The 16860-nt window shown below is 60.6% G+C and overlaps 1 protein-coding gene across 3 annotated transcripts; it reads left to right on the forward strand.

Annotated features, from left to right (window-relative positions):
• Window positions 1-236: 236 nt before the first annotated feature.
• TP53I11 (tumor protein p53 inducible protein 11) lies at window positions 237-16847 on the forward strand. 3 transcript variants are annotated; one of them, XM_046015232.1, is made up of 8 exons: window positions 237-426; window positions 10481-10498; window positions 11316-11475; window positions 12065-12123; window positions 12360-12408; window positions 12818-12914; window positions 13863-13964; window positions 14466-16847. In XM_046015232.1, the coding sequence occupies exons 3-8, from the start codon at window positions 11347-11349 to the stop codon at window positions 14597-14599; spliced, it is 570 nt and encodes a 189-aa protein (XP_045871188.1). In that variant the 5' UTR covers window positions 237-426; window positions 10481-10498; window positions 11316-11346; the 3' UTR covers window positions 14600-16847. The 3 variants fall into 3 exon arrangements, with proteins under 3 accessions (XP_045871188.1, XP_045871187.1, XP_045871186.1); XM_046015231.1 differs by having other exon boundaries at window positions 238-426; window positions 10481-10579; XM_046015230.1 differs by having other exon boundaries at window positions 239-426; window positions 10481-10554.
• The last annotated feature ends 13 nt before the right edge of the window (window positions 16848-16860 follow it).

A 16860-nucleotide genomic window follows, 5' to 3' on the forward strand; every position in this document is an offset into this window, starting at 1 on the left:
CTTGCCAAGAAAGTCTTCCTGGGCGGCGCGGGCCCTCGGCTTCGATTCTCCAGCGCCTTCTCCCGGGGCCTGAGCGCGCCCCCAACAGGCAGTCCCTAGGAAAGCCTCGGCGGGGGAGCCCCGGAGTCCAGTGGCCCCAACCCCTCTCCCCCTCCCACCGGGCGGCCACCCTCGGGGGCGAGGCAGCCGGCGCGTGGGAGGGGACGGCGCGCCATTGGCTTGCGCGCGGGACCGAGAGGAGGGACCAGCGCGGGCCGCCAGACTCGGGTAAACCCCGGCCGCGCAGGACGCCGCGCGCAGTCCCGCCCGGCCCGGCCCTGCCCTGCCCTGCCCCGCGCGGGCGGCGCGATGTGAGGCTCCCGAGGGCCCGAGCGTCCCCTGGCTCGCCAGCTCCGCGCAGCGCCGGCGCCAGCATGCGCTAGGAACGTAAGTTCTGTTCCCCGCCGCCGCCTCCGAGCCTCGCACGCTCCCCTCCCGCCGCCGGCCGCCGGCCGGTGCCTGCGCAGCGCAGCCCAGCCCAGCCCGGCGGGGCTTCTGCCGCCCGCAGGGACCGCGGCGGACCTGGGGACCCCGTGCGCGCCAGCTGGACGCCCCAGGACCTCTTGGCCCCGGCGGATAATGCCGGGACTCCAGGGGTCGCCTCCCCGCCCCCCCCAAAAGGCGCAGCCCCGCAGCCCCTTCAGTTACCTCCCTTGGCGCTCTCCAATCGCACCGCCCCTCCCTCTGCCTCGGTTTCCCTTTCTACCCCGGCTTTGTCCCTTTGCTGTCTCCTCCCTCTTGGACTGTTGATTTCCCCTCGGCTCCCCCTCAGCTTCGGAGCAAGAGAGAAAGAGCCAAGAGCAGTTTCTGTCTCCCTGGGGTCCGACTGTTGTCCCCGCGCTCGGTTCTCTGTCCCCTCCCCCCACATCGCCATTGTTCCCCGGTCCGAGGAGTGCGCGGCACAAACTTGCGAGTGCCCCTCCTTCTGCCTTCGCCCCCGCAGAGCCGCGGACCGCGGTGGCGGAGTTCCCGCTGGCCGGACCTACTGGTTCGGCGGGCCGTGGGGGCGTCCGGCAGCCCGGAGTTCCCCGCCTGGGGTCCCCCAGCTCTCAGGCCCGGGTCTCAGAAAGTGGGTGAGTGCCTGGAGCTAGGAGATAAAGGACACAGTGGCGGAAGAAGAAGCCAGACTGGGAGAGACCCTGGTCTCCGGGCCTGAGAGGGAAGGAGGGATCGGGGGGAGGGGGAGGAGGCAGAAACCGTAGCCGCACCTAAGACCCAGTTGTTGGGTGGGAGGGTCCGGGAAGCACAGGTGGAGACGGACGCCCCCCAGTCTCCCCTAAGTCGCGCGCTCAGCGGGAAGGGGGCAGTGTGGGGCCATCGGCTTGGCTCTCGGTGGGCTGGAGGGGGGGCGGGTTTCCCTGCCAGGAGCAAAATAGTCGCATCCATCACGGGGGGGGGGGCGTCTATCGAGGAAACGCCGGAACCCTGCGCGCATCCCGGGCGCGCCCCACAGGGTCTGGCGTTTGCGTTGCGTCCCCTTGCCCCGCCCTCCCCGCCCCCACCAAGTGCCGGGCTCCCGCCGCCCCCACGCGGCCCCAGTGGAGTGGGTTTCTTCTCTGGAGCAAGGTGGGCGGGGGCAGGAGTGGCCCGAGGCCTGGAACTCGGGGATCCTCTGGAGCCCAGCGCTGACGACCAGTGTTCCCTCGGTTTCCCACCACCGCCCGCGCTTCCTGGTTGATTTCCTTCAAACTTTCCCTGGTGGGGCTGTCCTGCTAGGAGAAGGCATCACGGCCACAGGGATGCCCACCCCAATTGGGCAGCCTCTTGGACCTAAACCTCTGGTGGCCTGTGCAGAGGGGACCACGACCCTCTGCAGACCCTCTCTTCCTGTGAGCTTGAGATCCCAGGGACACAGAGTGGAGTGGGGTGGGAGGCGCTGGTGGAGCGCCAGGAGGGGACACTGTCCATTCCTTAGCGGAAGCCTCACACCAGCCCCACACTCAGCCCTGGAGGAGGGAAAGTTTTTCTTGTTGGGTTGTTAGGACATAAGGAACTGTATATTCACCAGGTTTCTGTTATCCTGTCTATAATATGGGCCGTCTGGTCCCTGAGGTCCCCTCTGGCTCCATTAGCTGGAAGCAAGCTGCCCTGACTTCTCTTTTTCTGCCCACACGCTGTCGGTTTAATCAGTCCTTACAAATCTGGGGTGGAGGGCTGAGGCCCAACCAAAGGCCTTCACCCATGTCTGGCTGTCAACACCTGCTGGATGCCTGCCCCCAGGCTCCAGCTGAAACTTCTCCAACTCTGTACTTTGCTGCCTTCCCTCTCCCCAAATCTGATGATAGGCCCCCACCAGCTCTGGAGAAAGGGCCTGCCCCTCACTGTGTGAGGATAAGAGAGTGATGAAATTAGCAGTGACCTCTGATATGCATAGTTCCAGACTCTTTTTTACTTTCGCTGATTGAACAAATTGTGGGCCCTATACCAAGGTGGTTTAGTGAACCGAATGCTGGGCAGTTCTGGGCACTGGGAGAGAGCTGAGAACAAAACAAAGACTTTCCCTCATGGAGCTGACACTTAAAAGGTAGAAGGACAAATAATAAAATAAATTATATAGTGTATTGGGAGGCGAGAGGGGGGAGTTGACTGTCAGGAGTACTGAGGCCAAGGATGGGGTTTCCATTTTATTTATTTAGTTTTTTTTAAGATTTTATTTATTTGACACAGAAAGAGATCACAAGTAGGCAGAGAGGCAGGCAGAGAGAGGGAGGGAAGCAGGCTTCCCGCTGAGTAGAGAGCCTGATGTGGGGCTCCATCCCATGACCCCGAGATCATGACCCAAGCCGAAGGCAGAGGCTTAACCCACTGAGCTGCCCAGGCACCCGGGGTTTCCATTTAAAACAAGGTAGTTGAGGAGGCCTTCCTGAGGAGGTGACTCTTGATCCAAGGCTTTGAAAGCATGAACTGTGGGGATAGCTTGGGGAAATAAACATCCTGCACAGAATGGCCTGTGCAAAGGCCCTGAGGCTGGAATGTGTCCACCATATTTGAGAAACAGTAAGAAGCCTCTGTGATTCTCGTGGAGTGAGGGGGTGGGGCAGAGCTAGGAGGCAAGGCCGACTGAAAAGGGGTGAAACAGGTCCCTTTCGTGGATGAGGGAACTGGTACTCAGCAATGACATGTAAGTCACCCCAGGACATGCAGCGACAGGATGGGGTGCCTGAGGTTCTGCCTCCTGGCCCATACTGTTTGCACTTTCCCTGCGTCTCACCTACTCACTGGCAACACGGATTTGCATCCCTGCCAGGGTCAGGCCTGGCCAAGTGCCGGAAACGTGGAGGGGAGCCACCCAGGCTTAGTAACCTCAAGGGGCCCGCAGCCCTGCCACCCATCCATCTGCCGTCTCCCCAGGTTCTCCCTGCCCATCCGTTGTGAGCGCCTTGGGACAATGTCTTTCTCCTGACACGGAGTGACCCTTTTTCCCTTCCCATTTCCTTCTTAAGTCCACCCCTTGTAAACACCCCATTCTGCATCCACATATAACCCCTAGAAGGGGACTGAAGCTGGTATGGTCAAGGGGGAAACTGAGGCAAAGAAGCTGAGTCTCTTAGCCTGAAAATAATACCAACAATGTTATTACTGAGCATTTGCTATAAAACGGTTGCCATTGTTGGTGTTTTTGTGCATCTTCTCATCAGTTAGGTGGTAGGTGTCCTTATTACACCCATTTCACAGATGAAGAAACTGAGGCCCAGAGAAGTGGTGTCACTGGCCCAAGGCCATGCAGCTAATAAATGGTAGAAGCAGGATTTAAGCACAGGCCTTTTGAGTCCTGATCTACTCCTTTGACCCTGAGCCAGAGCCCCAAACCCTGGGGGAGATGGTCGGTCCTGGACTGTAGGTCTAGCCCATAGCACCCTGGGAAAAGTACAGGGACCTTTCTGCCTGCCTCTCCCAACCCACCCAGAAGGCGAATCACCTCTTGTTTATGGAAAAGTTGGCTTAAAATGCTGAAGAATCCCTACAAGGAAGTGCCCCTTCCCCACTCTTGTCCTCCCCTTTCAGAATTTTAGAGAGAGGTGGGAGGGGCGATGGGGGGCGGGGGGAATGGCGTGTGTCCGCTACCTCCTCACCACAGCCCTGGCCCCAGGGCAGCCAGAAGTCAGGCTGTCCCCATGGTCATGGCCCCCATGGGATTTGGAAGCACCAGCTGCCTTTGAGGGCCCTGACATTGTCCCTGGGCTGGTGGGGTGGGGGGGCGGGCCCATTCCCGGTTGAAAAGGATAGAAATTCCCTGTGCTCTCCCTCTGCGTCAGCAGGGACAGGGAAAAGCACCCCCCCCCCCCACACACACACAATGACATCTGAGTGGTGACGGCTGCTGGTCAGGGGGCTGGATCCCCCTTTCTCGCCACCCCAGGGGGTGAGGCCCAGGGAGGTCTCTTCCTCTGTTCTGTCCTCTCAGCCTTTCTGGCATGCAGGCAGTGTTTACTTTCAGTCCCTGAAGCTCTGGAGACGTTTGTTTGTGATGAAAAGTTTGGGCTTCCCTCTGCCATTCTGGCAATCAGGCACCTTCAAAAGAAAGAGAACAGTAGATAAATCCGTTGTGTCCCCAGGGACAGCCAGGCAGCTGGAGCTAGGGCCTCGTGTCCCGTTGGTGTGTGGATTTCGAAGCCACATTGTTGAACATGACAGAGACCACACTCTCAGTTTTTCTTAGATGAGGCGACTGAGTCCCAGAGTAGGGCCCTGGTTTTGCCGTGGTGGCAGACAGACTCTCTGGGGACCTCAGCTGTCCTGTCTCCCCGCTGGGCACCATGCCAGCTCCCGTGTTCCTGAACATTCTTGGAAATGGGACATGGAGTGCCTTCTTTTTCTTGAGTCGGGGTTTTGTCTCAGGGACCACGTCTGTCCCCACAGTGGGATTCAGATCCTGCCCCCTCCTCTCCACTGCCAGCGCTTACTTGCTGCCCGCCCCGCATCCACCCTGAGCCCCCGGGGGTGGGGGTGGGGTGAGGCAGGTGATGAATGATGCCGGTCCGGGCTTGTGGTCTGCTGGAGAGGCAAGGCTGACTCAGACGGGCTCAGCCTTTAGAATAAGTCTGCTCTCGAGGGACACACCGCCAGGAAGCTCTGTGGCGTGTAGCCTTGCCTTGGCTTGGTGCTGTCGCCCCGAGACCCATGTGACCAGACCCGCACCTGGGGGCCACTGTGATGACGTCAGTCATGACGCCAGTTATGCATTAGTGAAGCAAGCCCCCTTTGTGTCCTGTGATTTCCTAGCTTGGCTGTAATTCTGCCTCAGCCTGGTAAGTCAGGCATCGTGACCCACATTTATAGCACAGGAATGGAGGGTCTGCAGGCTGACCCGCCCCACGGCCTCAGACTGGTAATGAACGTGGGTCTATCCACGCCCACACCCCTTCAGCACAGCCTTTGAGATGTGAGAGTCACTCTGCCTGAGGGCTCAGGTTGTCGGGTTCCGGGTTGGGGGTCTTTGGAGGGGCCTCTGGGCCAGGGGGCTGATGGGCCGCTCCAGGAAGGGACCACGGGGGTGGATGACAGGGGCTCTGGACCCTCTAGCCTCCCTGGCCTCCTTGCTGGCCCTCGCTCCTTGCTTCCCCACCGCGGTGCCCCCTCTCCTCGTTGCCCTGTCCCACACCCCGTTTCCAGCTATTTTACACCAACGTGATAAGAGAACAATGGGTCTCCCTGCAGCCCTTCCCTGGTCCTGCTGGGGTCACAGGGCCTTAACCCAAGGGATCCTAGACCCCAGGAAGGAAGGAGTTCAGATGCTGGCAACCTGCCAGGGGCTTTCAAGAGGCGATGTGATGAGGAAGATGGCTCAGGGCTTAGTTCTTCCTAGAGGTCAGGTTCACCAAAGAGCGCCCCAGTGCCTGCACACACACACTGGCTCGGCTCAGGATGTCTATTTACAGCGTAGTCAACTCGCTCCCAGTGTCAGCTCTGCAGCTCACCCTGAGAAGCTTGAGGAAGTCCCTCGGGCCTCAGTTTCTTCCTCTGTAGAATGGGGCTGTCCACACAGCCATTCTCACAGGGTTGTTGTGGGGGCTGCCAAGAATTCCTGGTCTGGAAGTACTTGTTCTCTGCCTCCAGCCCTCGGACAGATGCTCTCGGGGGCAGTGTCTACCAGATGGGGAGGGACGGGGTGGGGGGGGCACTGTCCCTCCAGCAAAGGGTCTTATTGGAAAAGGACGTCGTTCTTGGCTGTGACGCTCAGCAGCAGCAGCGACTCCCCCCTGCATCACCCAGAGGCTTGGCAGCTGGCGGGTCTGCAGGGCCTCAGGCCCCCTTCCTCAGCCTCCACCCTCCCCCCGCCCCCCCACTGCTGGTCAGGTTTTTAAGTCAGCCCTCATGGGCACAGTCTCCATGCCTGATGGTTTCTATGGCAACCAGGCTTCCTGGGAAGGCTATAGGGGGATGGGGAGAGGTCCTTTAGGACCAGCATGGGAACCGTGCTCCCTCCCCACCCGACCTCCTGCCAGGGCAGGGCCTAGGCAGCCGTCCCATAAGCAATGCCATCAGTTGCTGTCCTGCAGGGAGCCTCCTGCAGGGGCTGGGCCCCTTGACTGCCTTTGCTCAGCGCCTCGTCACAGCCCTGTGAGCTAAAAACGAGTACCGTGGTTTCCACCAAGGCAGAAATGGAAGCTTAGAGTGGTTAGGAAACTTTCTGAGGTCACAGACAAGAGAAAAAGTTGAGGTTTGAGCCCAAGTTTGCCTAATCATTAAGTATACGCCCCCCCTGTTCTCCCCCGACACCTGCACCCCTGATAAGCTTCTCTGGTCCTGGCCTCTGTCTAGTCATGACCCCTCTGTCTTGCTGCCATGGAGAGCTCTTTGGGGATGTTCTTCCCAGCCTCACATGTCCCTGCACTTGATGGGAGGGCGGGTAGGGACGTGGTGGGGGGGGGACAGTGCTGCAGGGAGTCAGACCTTGGCCAGCAGTCGGGCGAGGGGACTCTCCACCCCTTCCCCAACTCACGACTTGGTGACAAATATTTGGTGAGCTCCTCACATGCCGGGAAGTGTCCCAGGCTCTGTGAGCAAGACCTACAGAAAGCCTGGCCCCGGGATGCTGGTCTTCTAGTGATGGCCACAGCTTTTTGCAGAGGGGGCATGGCGATGTCGCACCACACTGTCCCCGCCCCCCAGTCCCGACCCCCACCATTTCCTGGGCACCCTATGGGCCAGACCCTTTGCCAAGACCATCTGTACCTACTCTCCTATGCCTTAAGCATTCTAGACCCACGGATCCGAGGCCACAGGCCAGGAGGAGAGGTCAGATTTGAAGCCAGCCCCGCCCGATTGCAAAGCCCCTTTCCTGCCTGCGCCTGCCACTGGCTCCTATGTGGCCCACTCTGGGCCTCAGCTTTCTGCCTCGTCCAGTGTGTGTTTGGAGCCGAGCCTCCGCTTGGGCACTGCCCCGTCTGAGTGTGATCCCTGGTGTTCTGGGTGGGTCCCACTACTCCCCATGGCCCAGATGTCACTCACTGGCCCGTGCTGACCAAGCACCCCCCACCCCACCCCGTGTGCAGAGGGGCAGCGAGAAGATTCTTGGGCCAGGCAGCAGCCCTGCCTTCAGATCATGGGGTCTCTGGGAGCCGGGTGCCTGTGATGGCAGTAGGGATCTGGGCTGACAGTGGGCCGTGGCCGTCCACAGGGAGACCCAGGGAATCCAGGGGACAGAGGGAGAGGCTGTGTCCCGGGAAGGCCCCTGAAGAACAAGGATGGTCGAGACGGGGAGCAGCGCACAAGGAGGACCTTCCTGGCTGGGCAGTGGTTTAGAACTGGAACAGCCTTGGAGAAGGACAGGGACTTGCTGGATTTATTGGGAATCCAGGTGGGAGAGGCCGGCCAGGAGCAGAATGTGGAAGGTCATGAACTTGGGCTCTGGGGGCTGCAGGCTACATTGTCCCGGTTCCCTGCTTGGCAGGTTCTCCTCCACCCTCCCCTGCCCTTAGCCTCTGGCAGCCTGGCCTGGGGGAGGGGTGAAGCCCCGAGGGCCCTCTGGAGGGCAGCTGGCCCTGGAAAGGAAGCCACAGCCCTATCAGGCAGGCTTTTTCCATTGTGCACGGCTGAATGGCTGAATGAAGAAAGGGAAGTAGGAGTTGGGGGGAAAGCAGGTGGGGCACCCCGGGTGTTCCCTCTCCTTAGCCTCCAGCACTTGCGTGGAGAGTGTGTTCTCATTAACCCCATTTCACAGTGGCAGACACTGAGGCTGGGAGAGCTGCGAGGGGTGGCCCGAAGCCCTACGACTGGTAAGAGGGCAGACCCAGGACCTGAACGCGCCTCTGGTCCAGCCACGGTGCAGGGAGTGGAGCGGAGGGAGGTGCTCTCTGTCTCCACTTAGGTTAGAATGAGGCCGGCCTGAAAACACCCTTGGATTGGGAAGGGGAAGAAAGTTCAAGGGCAGATCGGAGGCGGCCGTGTATGGGGGTTGCCTTGGGGGGCCTGGCAGGTGCGTAGCGTTACTGCAGCTTTCCCCCTAGGCTTCCCAGGGGGAGCCTGGTGCTGTGGGTGAAGAAGGGACAGAGCTCGGTGCTCAGAGTGGTTAGCTGTGCGAGACAGGTGCTGGGGATCACACTCCCCGGGGATTCCACTCTCCTCGGGAGGCCTGCCCTTTGGGGGTGATAAGCTCCTTGTTGGGGGCTGGGCTCCATTGGAGACCACAGTGGGTCCCTCCAGCCCAACTTCGTGATGTAGGTGCCTGTGGATAAAGACTGTCCCCCCTAAGAGTCTTGCTGGTGTCCGATGGAGCCCAGGACGCTACAGTCCCCTTGCTGTACCCTGTCCCTGGAGGCCGGCACTACCACCCCCCAGAGCCCTTGCTTTGCAGATTGAGGCTTGCGGTGAAGAGGGGAGTACCCTGTGTGTGTTGGTGGGGAGGGCTCGTTGGGCAGAGGAAGGCAGCTGATGCTTTGAGCGGGAGTCCATGAGACAGCCTGGGATCTGGCTTGACCTGAGTGCCACCTTATGCCACGGGGTAGAGATCTATGCGTACCTGTCAAACTCTGGAAACAACCCAGATGTCCTTCAGTGAGTGACTGGATAAACCAACGGGTCCATCTGCTTCGTGGAATATTACTCTGCCATAAAGAGGGCCAGGCAGGGGAAGGCGCCCAGCAGCCCCGATGAGTCCCTAGCGTTAGGCAGAATGCAAGAAGCCAGTCTCAAGTGGTTCTAGTCTGTATGAGTCTATTTATAGAACGTGTTTGAAAAAACAGAACCAAAGCTAGAGGGACGGCCCACAGATCAGTGGCTGCGAGAGGCGAGGGGGGAGGGGAGGAGAGGGCCAAGGCAGGTGTCCCGATGCGCTGTTGGTTGTTCTCCGTATCTCTACACTGGCTAAAAGTCGTGTAACTGCAAAACAGCAAAAAATGTTGGTTCTGCAGTATGTAAATGAAAAAGATGAAAGGCCAGAGGGGAGGCCGGAAAAGGAAGAAGGGCGTGGGCCGGGCTCCCCGGTGCTTTCTTGGCTGAGGGCAGCAAGGCCTGGCGGCTCCCAGCTGTGGCTGGCCAGCTCTCATGGGCCATCTGGAACTGGTCCACTGGGCGGTGGGAGGGACGCCAGGCTGGTTGTTGCCTCTCTGGAGTCACAAGAAGTTGTGGGAAGTGCTGAGGCGTGGGGACAACGCCTGTTCCCCTGGGGAACAGTGAGGTTAAACCCTGCATTCTCCTATGGGGCTGGCCACCCCCCCCCCCACACACACACAATCAAATGGCCTTGGGCATTGGAACTGTCTTCATCACCACCACCACCAGCCACCTCCATGCCCCCGGGGGTTTGTGGGGAGGGGATCGCATAGCGACCCCCGGTTCATAGATGAGAAACTGAGGCCTGGGGGCTGGACATCACTCAGCGGAGACCCCCGAGACTGACCTGTGTGGTCAGTTTCAAATGGGAGCTGCTTGGCTACTCCCAGGCCTTACCCAAGTCTAAAGCCACATTTCCCAGGCCCCCTGCAGTTTGATTCTGTGCCTTGGGGTTTATTTGTTTGGGTGCTTTGTTTTGTGTTAAGACACTTGGGAGGCTAGAAAACCAGAGGGGACCTAGGGCCATCTCTGCCTCTGGCAGCCTTGATCCGGGGCGTGGAGGCTGAGACTTGGTTGGGGCCACACACCACTAAGGTGGCAGGGTGACTGTGACCAAGGTCCAGTAGGCCCAGCCAAGGGATGTGCGATTTCTGAGCCTCGTCTGTAAGTGAGGGTAGTGTTCCGGCCTTGCCGGAGGGTGGCTGTGGGCTTCTATAGAGTGAGGTGCTGGGCATGGGGTGCCATGGTGGGTACTGGAGTGACTCAGCCCCCTCTCTGTTGGACTTCGTTGAGCTTGGTTTCCTCCTCTGTGGAATGGGTGTAAATAGTTCCCATCGCCCGCCAGGGATGAGGGGTGCTGTGAATAGAGGAGCCCACGACCACCCCTGGCCCAGGTTTTGGAAGCCTTTGGCTCACTGGGGTCAACACTTTTGTCTCCTTCACATAGGTTTTGTGCTGATTGAAGGTGAGGGCCAGCAGTCAACTCAACTCTGTGTCTCCCAGCCCAGTGTCAAGCACACAGTAGGTGCTCAAGTCCCAGCCCGAGGTGAAGCTGGGGGGTGGCTGGGGTGTGGGGATTGTGTGGGATCGTGAGCAGACCCAGGGTAGGGAAGAGGACGGTGGTGGGTGTCCCTGATAGGAAGGGGCCCAGAACTTTTGCCAGCGCTCCAGGCCATCCTTCCTCTGGCTCCGCTGGGCCCTGGGGTCTTTCAGACCTGGCAGATTTGAAGGAGGTTGTCTGCGAGACAGGGAGGGAGAGCTTGTTGGACAGAGAGAGGATCTGGGGAAAAATTCATTGTGGCGCCTGGACCCCAGGACTTGGGCAGATCTGCCCTCTTCTGTCAAGACCGGCCCGGACTCCTCTTTGCCCCTCTCCCCGAGGAACCTTTGGATGTGGTCTCCCCTGGGGCCTGAATGCCTTTCCTGGGCCCACACAGTCCTCCAAGGCCTTCTGTAAGGCTCCATCTCGCCTGATTACCAGGGGTGTGCCGTGTCCATGGAGGCCAGATGGGCTCACACAGCTGGAAGGGCTTTCGGGACATGCTCGCCCACCCATTTTATAGATGAGGAAGCTGAGGCCAGGGAGGGGAGAGACTTCCCCTAACAACCAGGTGGTTAGAGAGCTAAATACTAAGCCTGGGCCTCCCAGAGTTCCTGTCAGAGTTCCTGCTGCTGCCCCAGGCTGACAGGGACGTCTCAGCAGGCCCAGGGGTCAGGTCTGGCTGCCCCTGAGGTCTGGAAGCTGGACAGGACCCGTGGCTGAGGCAGGTGTCTCCCCTCAGCCCCTCTGCAGACACCAGCCTCCAGGGCAAGATGGCGGCCAAGCAGCCCCCTCCTCTCATGAAGAAGCACAGCCAGACGGACCTCGTGAGCCGCCTGAAGACCCGCAAGATCCTCGGCGTGGGCGGGGAGGATGATGACGGGGAGGTGCACCGCTCCAAGGTGGGCTGAGGGGCCTGAAACTGGCCTCACCCCGGGGTCCCCCTCTGAACCCCCATCTGGGAAGGCGGGTCCAGCCTGCCGTTCGGGAGCTGTGGAGCTGTGGGAGCACCTACTTGGCTCATTTTTTTTTTTTTCTAGGAACTTCATGGAAATATTAGGGGAATAATGACAAAAAGAAAGATCGTTAGAATGAATTTCATGCTTACTGTGTGCCCGTTGCCGCGCCAGTTGCTTTATAAGTCTGATTTAATCTGGCTAGTCCTGGGAGATAGTTATGAACCCATTTTATCGATAAGGAAACTGAGGCTCAGAGAGGTCAGGGACGTGGGCGAGGCCACCCAGGCAGGGGCACAGCCAGGCTTTAAGCCCGTGTCCAGCTGAACCCTGAGCTTTTATTCTTAGCAACGTATTTTCAGCTTCCTGTAAGCTCTGGTGTCAAGAACAGGCAGAGGGAGGTGGCCTCAGTGTGACCCTCCCAGCCTGGGTGACCCTTTGGCTAAGCAGAAGTAGCCAGGTGGGTCCCTGGGCATGCCAGGGGGGCTCAGGGAAGGGAGTGAATGGGCGCCCCTGACCCTGTCTTTGTCCACAGATCAGCCAGGTCTTGGGTAATGAAATCAAGTTTGCTGTTCGGGAGCCTCTGGGGCTGAGGTGAGCGTCGAGGGTGCGTTTGGGTGGGTGCCTGGCTATGGGGAGGGGTGCTGCTTGAGGCCCCACCTTGTCAGCTTCGTCCCTGTGTCCCCATGCCCGTGACTCCATCCCATCTCGTTCCTCTCTCTAAAGCCAGCCATCCCTGGACATCTTGGCTGGAGAGGGGAGGGTCCCCTGGGCCCTGCAGGTGGCAGTGAGGGGGCCTGGCTGTGACTTCTCTCTCCACATGTCCCCAGGGTTTGGCAGTTTGCTTCTGCTGTGCTGTTCTCCGGCATTGCCATCATGGTGAGACACGCCCCCCCCCGCCCCCGCCCTCACCCCCGCCCCTGGGACCTGGCCCTAGGTCTGGCTCCCTGTGTCCCACCCTGGGCCTCTTCTGGAGGTTCATTCCCCATCCTGGGGCCCCTGCTGCCTCTCACCCAAGGCCAACGTGCTAAGTCCCTACCTGTCAGGGCGCTCCAGCCCCCTCCCAAGTCGCGGGTCCGGACAGTCCTTCCCATCTGAACCCTGCCTGTTCTGGAGTATCCTAGATCCCAGGACCCATGTTCCTGACTCAGTGCTTCTGGGAACCTAGAGCCTTCCGTCCTGGCACGGGAGTGTGGTGGAGAGTCAAGGCACTTCGGCCTGGATTCCGGGGGGAAAGATGTCCAGGAGACATTCCAACTTTCCCCTGAACTGCCCACCCTGTCCACAGGCCCTCGCTTTCCCTGACCAGCTCTATGATGCCGTCTTCGACGGAGCCCAGGTGACCAGCAAGACCCCCATCCGTCTCTACGGCGGGGCTCTCCTCAGTGAGTGTTGCTGGGGCAGACGTGATGGGCAGCTGGGGCCCCACCAAGACTGAGAGGAGCGGGGGAAACCTATCTTTGTGTGGGGGGAATGGGGGGCTCCCCTCCCCTTCCCAGCACCCGTCAACCCCCTTCAGCCCAGGAGTCTGTCTCTGCTGGGTGTGTGCTGCCATCTTGTGGCCACTGCTGCAATGTACCCAGTGGACCAGGCGGTGTCTTTGCCATCATCTGGGCAAAGGCTTCCTGAGGGCTTACTCCCTAGTGCACCTCCTGCCACCGTCATCGGTCATCAGGGTGCAGAGATGAATGAGGTCCTGGCCCTGCCCTCCAGACCTCGCCGCCTAGAGGAGGAGACAAAATCAACACAGTGCAAAACCCTTCCCACTCTTGGGCCGCTCATGTGAACCATCCTGTTTCCTTTCTGATTTGAGTCACACGCAGTGCCTGGTAGGAAGCTGAATTACAGCTTTTAAGGCCTCACCCAGGTAGCGTTCCTCCTCCTCTCTGGAACATTCTATGGCTCCCTTTGCCTGCAGAATAAAGGCCCAGACCTGCCTCCCTCAGATCCCACAGTGGACCCCAACATCAGCCCCATCTCATGATGCCTAGCCCCCCACCCCCCCACCCCGCCGTGTCGGCAGGCCTCCATGCCTCTGTAGATGCAGTGTCCCTGACCTTGTGCTGATGGCACTAATACCCATCCCCCAAGTGTCTGCCCCGGTATGAGGGGTGGGGGGGCGGGGCCTGGTGGTGACTGGGGTACCTTCAAGCCCTTCACTCAGGCAGTGGGAGACCTAGGGTTATAAGGTTAAGCCGGATGATGGATGAGTTTTAATTTGGGGAGTGTGAGTGGGGGTGGAGGGTGTGGAAGTCTGGGATCCTGTCCTGGCCTCGAGGGGGTGGGTGGGTCAGGCTGCCTGCCCCCAGCCTGCTCTTTGCCCTTGACCGCAGGCATCTCCCTGATCATGTGGAACGCTCTCTACACGGCCGAGAAGGTTATCATCCGGTGGACTCTGCTCACCGAAGCCTGTTACTTCGGGGTCCAGTTCTTGGGTGAGTCCCAAGGTGGGCAGTGAAACGGGAAGACGGATGGGGTGGGGGATACGGCCAGGGCGGCTTGGCCCCTGGCTCTCCAGCTCCCCCCACTTGACTTCCAGGAAGGGATGGAAATCTGAGGGGGAGGGGCTCACTGGCCGTGTTTACCCGTATGTGTGCACACCTGTGCTCACACACCTGAGACATACTTGTACCTTCTTGAACACACACACACACAGGTGCGTATGTTCACAGCCTCCCCCACGCATGTGCACCTGCAGCTTCCCATAACCCATCGCTCCCCTGTGTGCCCAGCACAGGTGTGATAGCGCACACCCAGTGTGGCCCACGTGCTCCCTCTCAACCCCAGCATCTCCCGTGGGGGATATGGGACCAGACGTGTTCTTGAGGCCCGGCAGCTGGCAGGAGACCCCAGCGCAGCAGGTCATTCTGTGTTGGGGGTTGTGACACACACCCCTCCTCTGACCTCTGTCCCTTCCCGGTCTTTCTCTCTCACAGTGGTCACCGCCACGCTAGCTGAGACAGGCCTCATGTCCCTGGGGATCCTGCTGCTCCTGGCCAGTCGTCTCCTTTTTGTCGCCATCAGCGTTTACTACTATTATCAAGTTGGCCGAAAACCCAAGAAAGTCTAGCCCCTTCCTGGGCTAGGGGCCCCCGTGGGGCAGGGAGACCCTGCCTGGGGCCTCGGTTTCCCTCTGGCTCCTGGAAGGCAGGAAGGACCCTGCCCTGCACCAGGCCTGCCCCAGGCAGGTGGGGCCGCTCGCCTTCCTTTCCTCCTGGGCACCCCCACATGCTGTGATCTCCTGGACTTTCAGGCTTGGGGAGGGACAAGGCCTCGGCACCTCTGCCCTTCGCCCCACGCAGCAGCGCCTCCCTTTCTTGGCTCTCTTGGCCTCCGGATCCCGTGGATAGACGCTGACCGAAGAGCTTTGAGTCATGGGGTGTTGGGCTAAGGAGCGGCTTCTGCCCCTTCTGCCAGGACACTCTTCTTTCGTTTGGGAGGGGTGCCCTGCTTCCCTGTCCTCCCTGCACCGCCCCCCACTCTAGCGCCCACGCAGCTGAACGTGGCTTCTGTGTATGCCTGGAAGATCTGACCACTCGACCCTGCGCCCATCCTCCTCGGCCTGGGCCCTCCCCACCCGTGGGAGCCGCCGGCTGCCCCTCCGCACACATCCCTGCCCTTCCCACCGCCCCACTGCGGGGCTGACAGGCAGGGACCCCTGAGAGACAGGCCACCTGCGGCCAGAGCCCTTGCCCAGCCCCAGCCCGGCCACCACGGGCTCTGTGCTAGGGCCTCGCTCTAGGCTGCTGGAGGCGCTCAGGAGTCCCTTCCCCCCAACTGGCCCGGGTCCAGAGGCCCCCAAATAGCATCCCCGCAGGCCAGCCCCAGCAGTGGGCATAAAGGACCCCGTGGAGGCTTCCGTGAGTGACAGGGTTTGGAGCGGAGGAAGACAGAGAAGCCGCAGTGGCATCTCCTGGTCCCTCGTTGTGTCCTTCAGGGTCTGGGGTCCGCTTGGCTCAGCCTCCCCCTACCCTCACCCTCTCCCCGGGGTGCTGCCCCCGAGACTCGACAAGATGGGACTGGGTGTCCTTCCAACTCAGCAGGGAAACGAAACACATTTCCGCAGGCCCCGCTCATGTCCCCCAACCCAAGTGCCCCAGAGGAGGCTGACTGGCGGCTCCCTCAGAGCCGAAGACCCCGTGTCCTGCCCCTGTCCCCCCACCGTGTGCGTGCCCCTGCTGTCTGTCACTCCCCCTGCACTCCTTCCCTCTGGGACACAAGCGTGTGCACTGGGCATGGTGGCCCTCGTGTTCTGGGGTCGGCATGGACAAAGGCAGCCCAGGGCCCCACACTTGCTTCTCCTCTTGGAATCCAGCGTGCTGGGTGAGGCGAGGCGGGTGGTGGGCAGGGGACGGCCCAGCTCTGGCTGCTGCCGGCCGCACCCCTGCCCGGGAACCTGGCCCTGCCCACGCTGGGCCCAGCTGTGCCCGCAGCCACACAGCTGGTCCCTGGCACAGCTGTGGGGCTGCTGCGGGTTCACAGCCGAGGGGCGAGGCCAGGCCGCTGGTGACCGGCTGAGCAGGGGGGAGAGGCTGGGCTCTTCCCTGACCTCCGCCTCCTGCCGCTGTCGCGTGGTCTGCTCCTCAGAATCCAGCTGCTTGCTCACAAGCCCTGGCCAGGCAGGGCACCCACTGAACCCTGGCCACTCTCCTGTCCTCAGCCGGACCCCAGCCTTTTAAGGCCTATCTCATCCTGGGATGGGGGATGGGTGGTTTGTCCTCTTCCCCAGTGGGCATTGTGGATCGGTGCCCCTGGGGTTGACAGCAGGGAGGTAGAAAGTTCCAGCTTAGCTGTGGGGCTCTGGGGGCTGTGCTGGCCTCACCCCCTCAACCCCCCTTTCCCCACTGGGGTGCACTGGGTCAGGCTGGAGGGCCGAGCTCGGCCTTGCCCTTTGGGGTTTGGTCAGGAGGGCCTGCTGGGACGGCTTGTGCTGGGGGCTTAGACATCAGAGCTGGGCCCAGGGGGAGGGAGCCTGGCAAACAGCCAGTGGTCTGGGGACATGGGGGGTGTGGGGGACACTAAGCAAGGATCCATTACTGGGATGGAGGCAGGGACAATGGGGAGGGGGACCCACACCTCTGAGGAAGACCCAGGGTGGGCCTGCTCTCCATCCTGAAGGTTTGGGGAGACATCACCCCCCACCCCACCCCCAGCCCACCACTCTCTACCCTTGTCCCTGGAGCCCAGCACCCTCCGGCCAAGCTCCCGCCTCCGCCTCCCCTACCCCACCCAAGCAAGACCACCTTTCTTCACAGTCACTATTTATTCTTCGTTCCTTCTTTTTGTAAGAAACAGTCACAAAAACCAGTGCAAAACCAGCAGTGTGGGTGT

Source organism: Meles meles, chromosome 8, assembly GCF_922984935.1.
Source record: "Meles meles chromosome 8, mMelMel3.1 paternal haplotype, whole genome shotgun sequence".
Lineage (NCBI taxonomy): Eukaryota > Metazoa > Chordata > Mammalia > Carnivora > Mustelidae > Meles > Meles meles.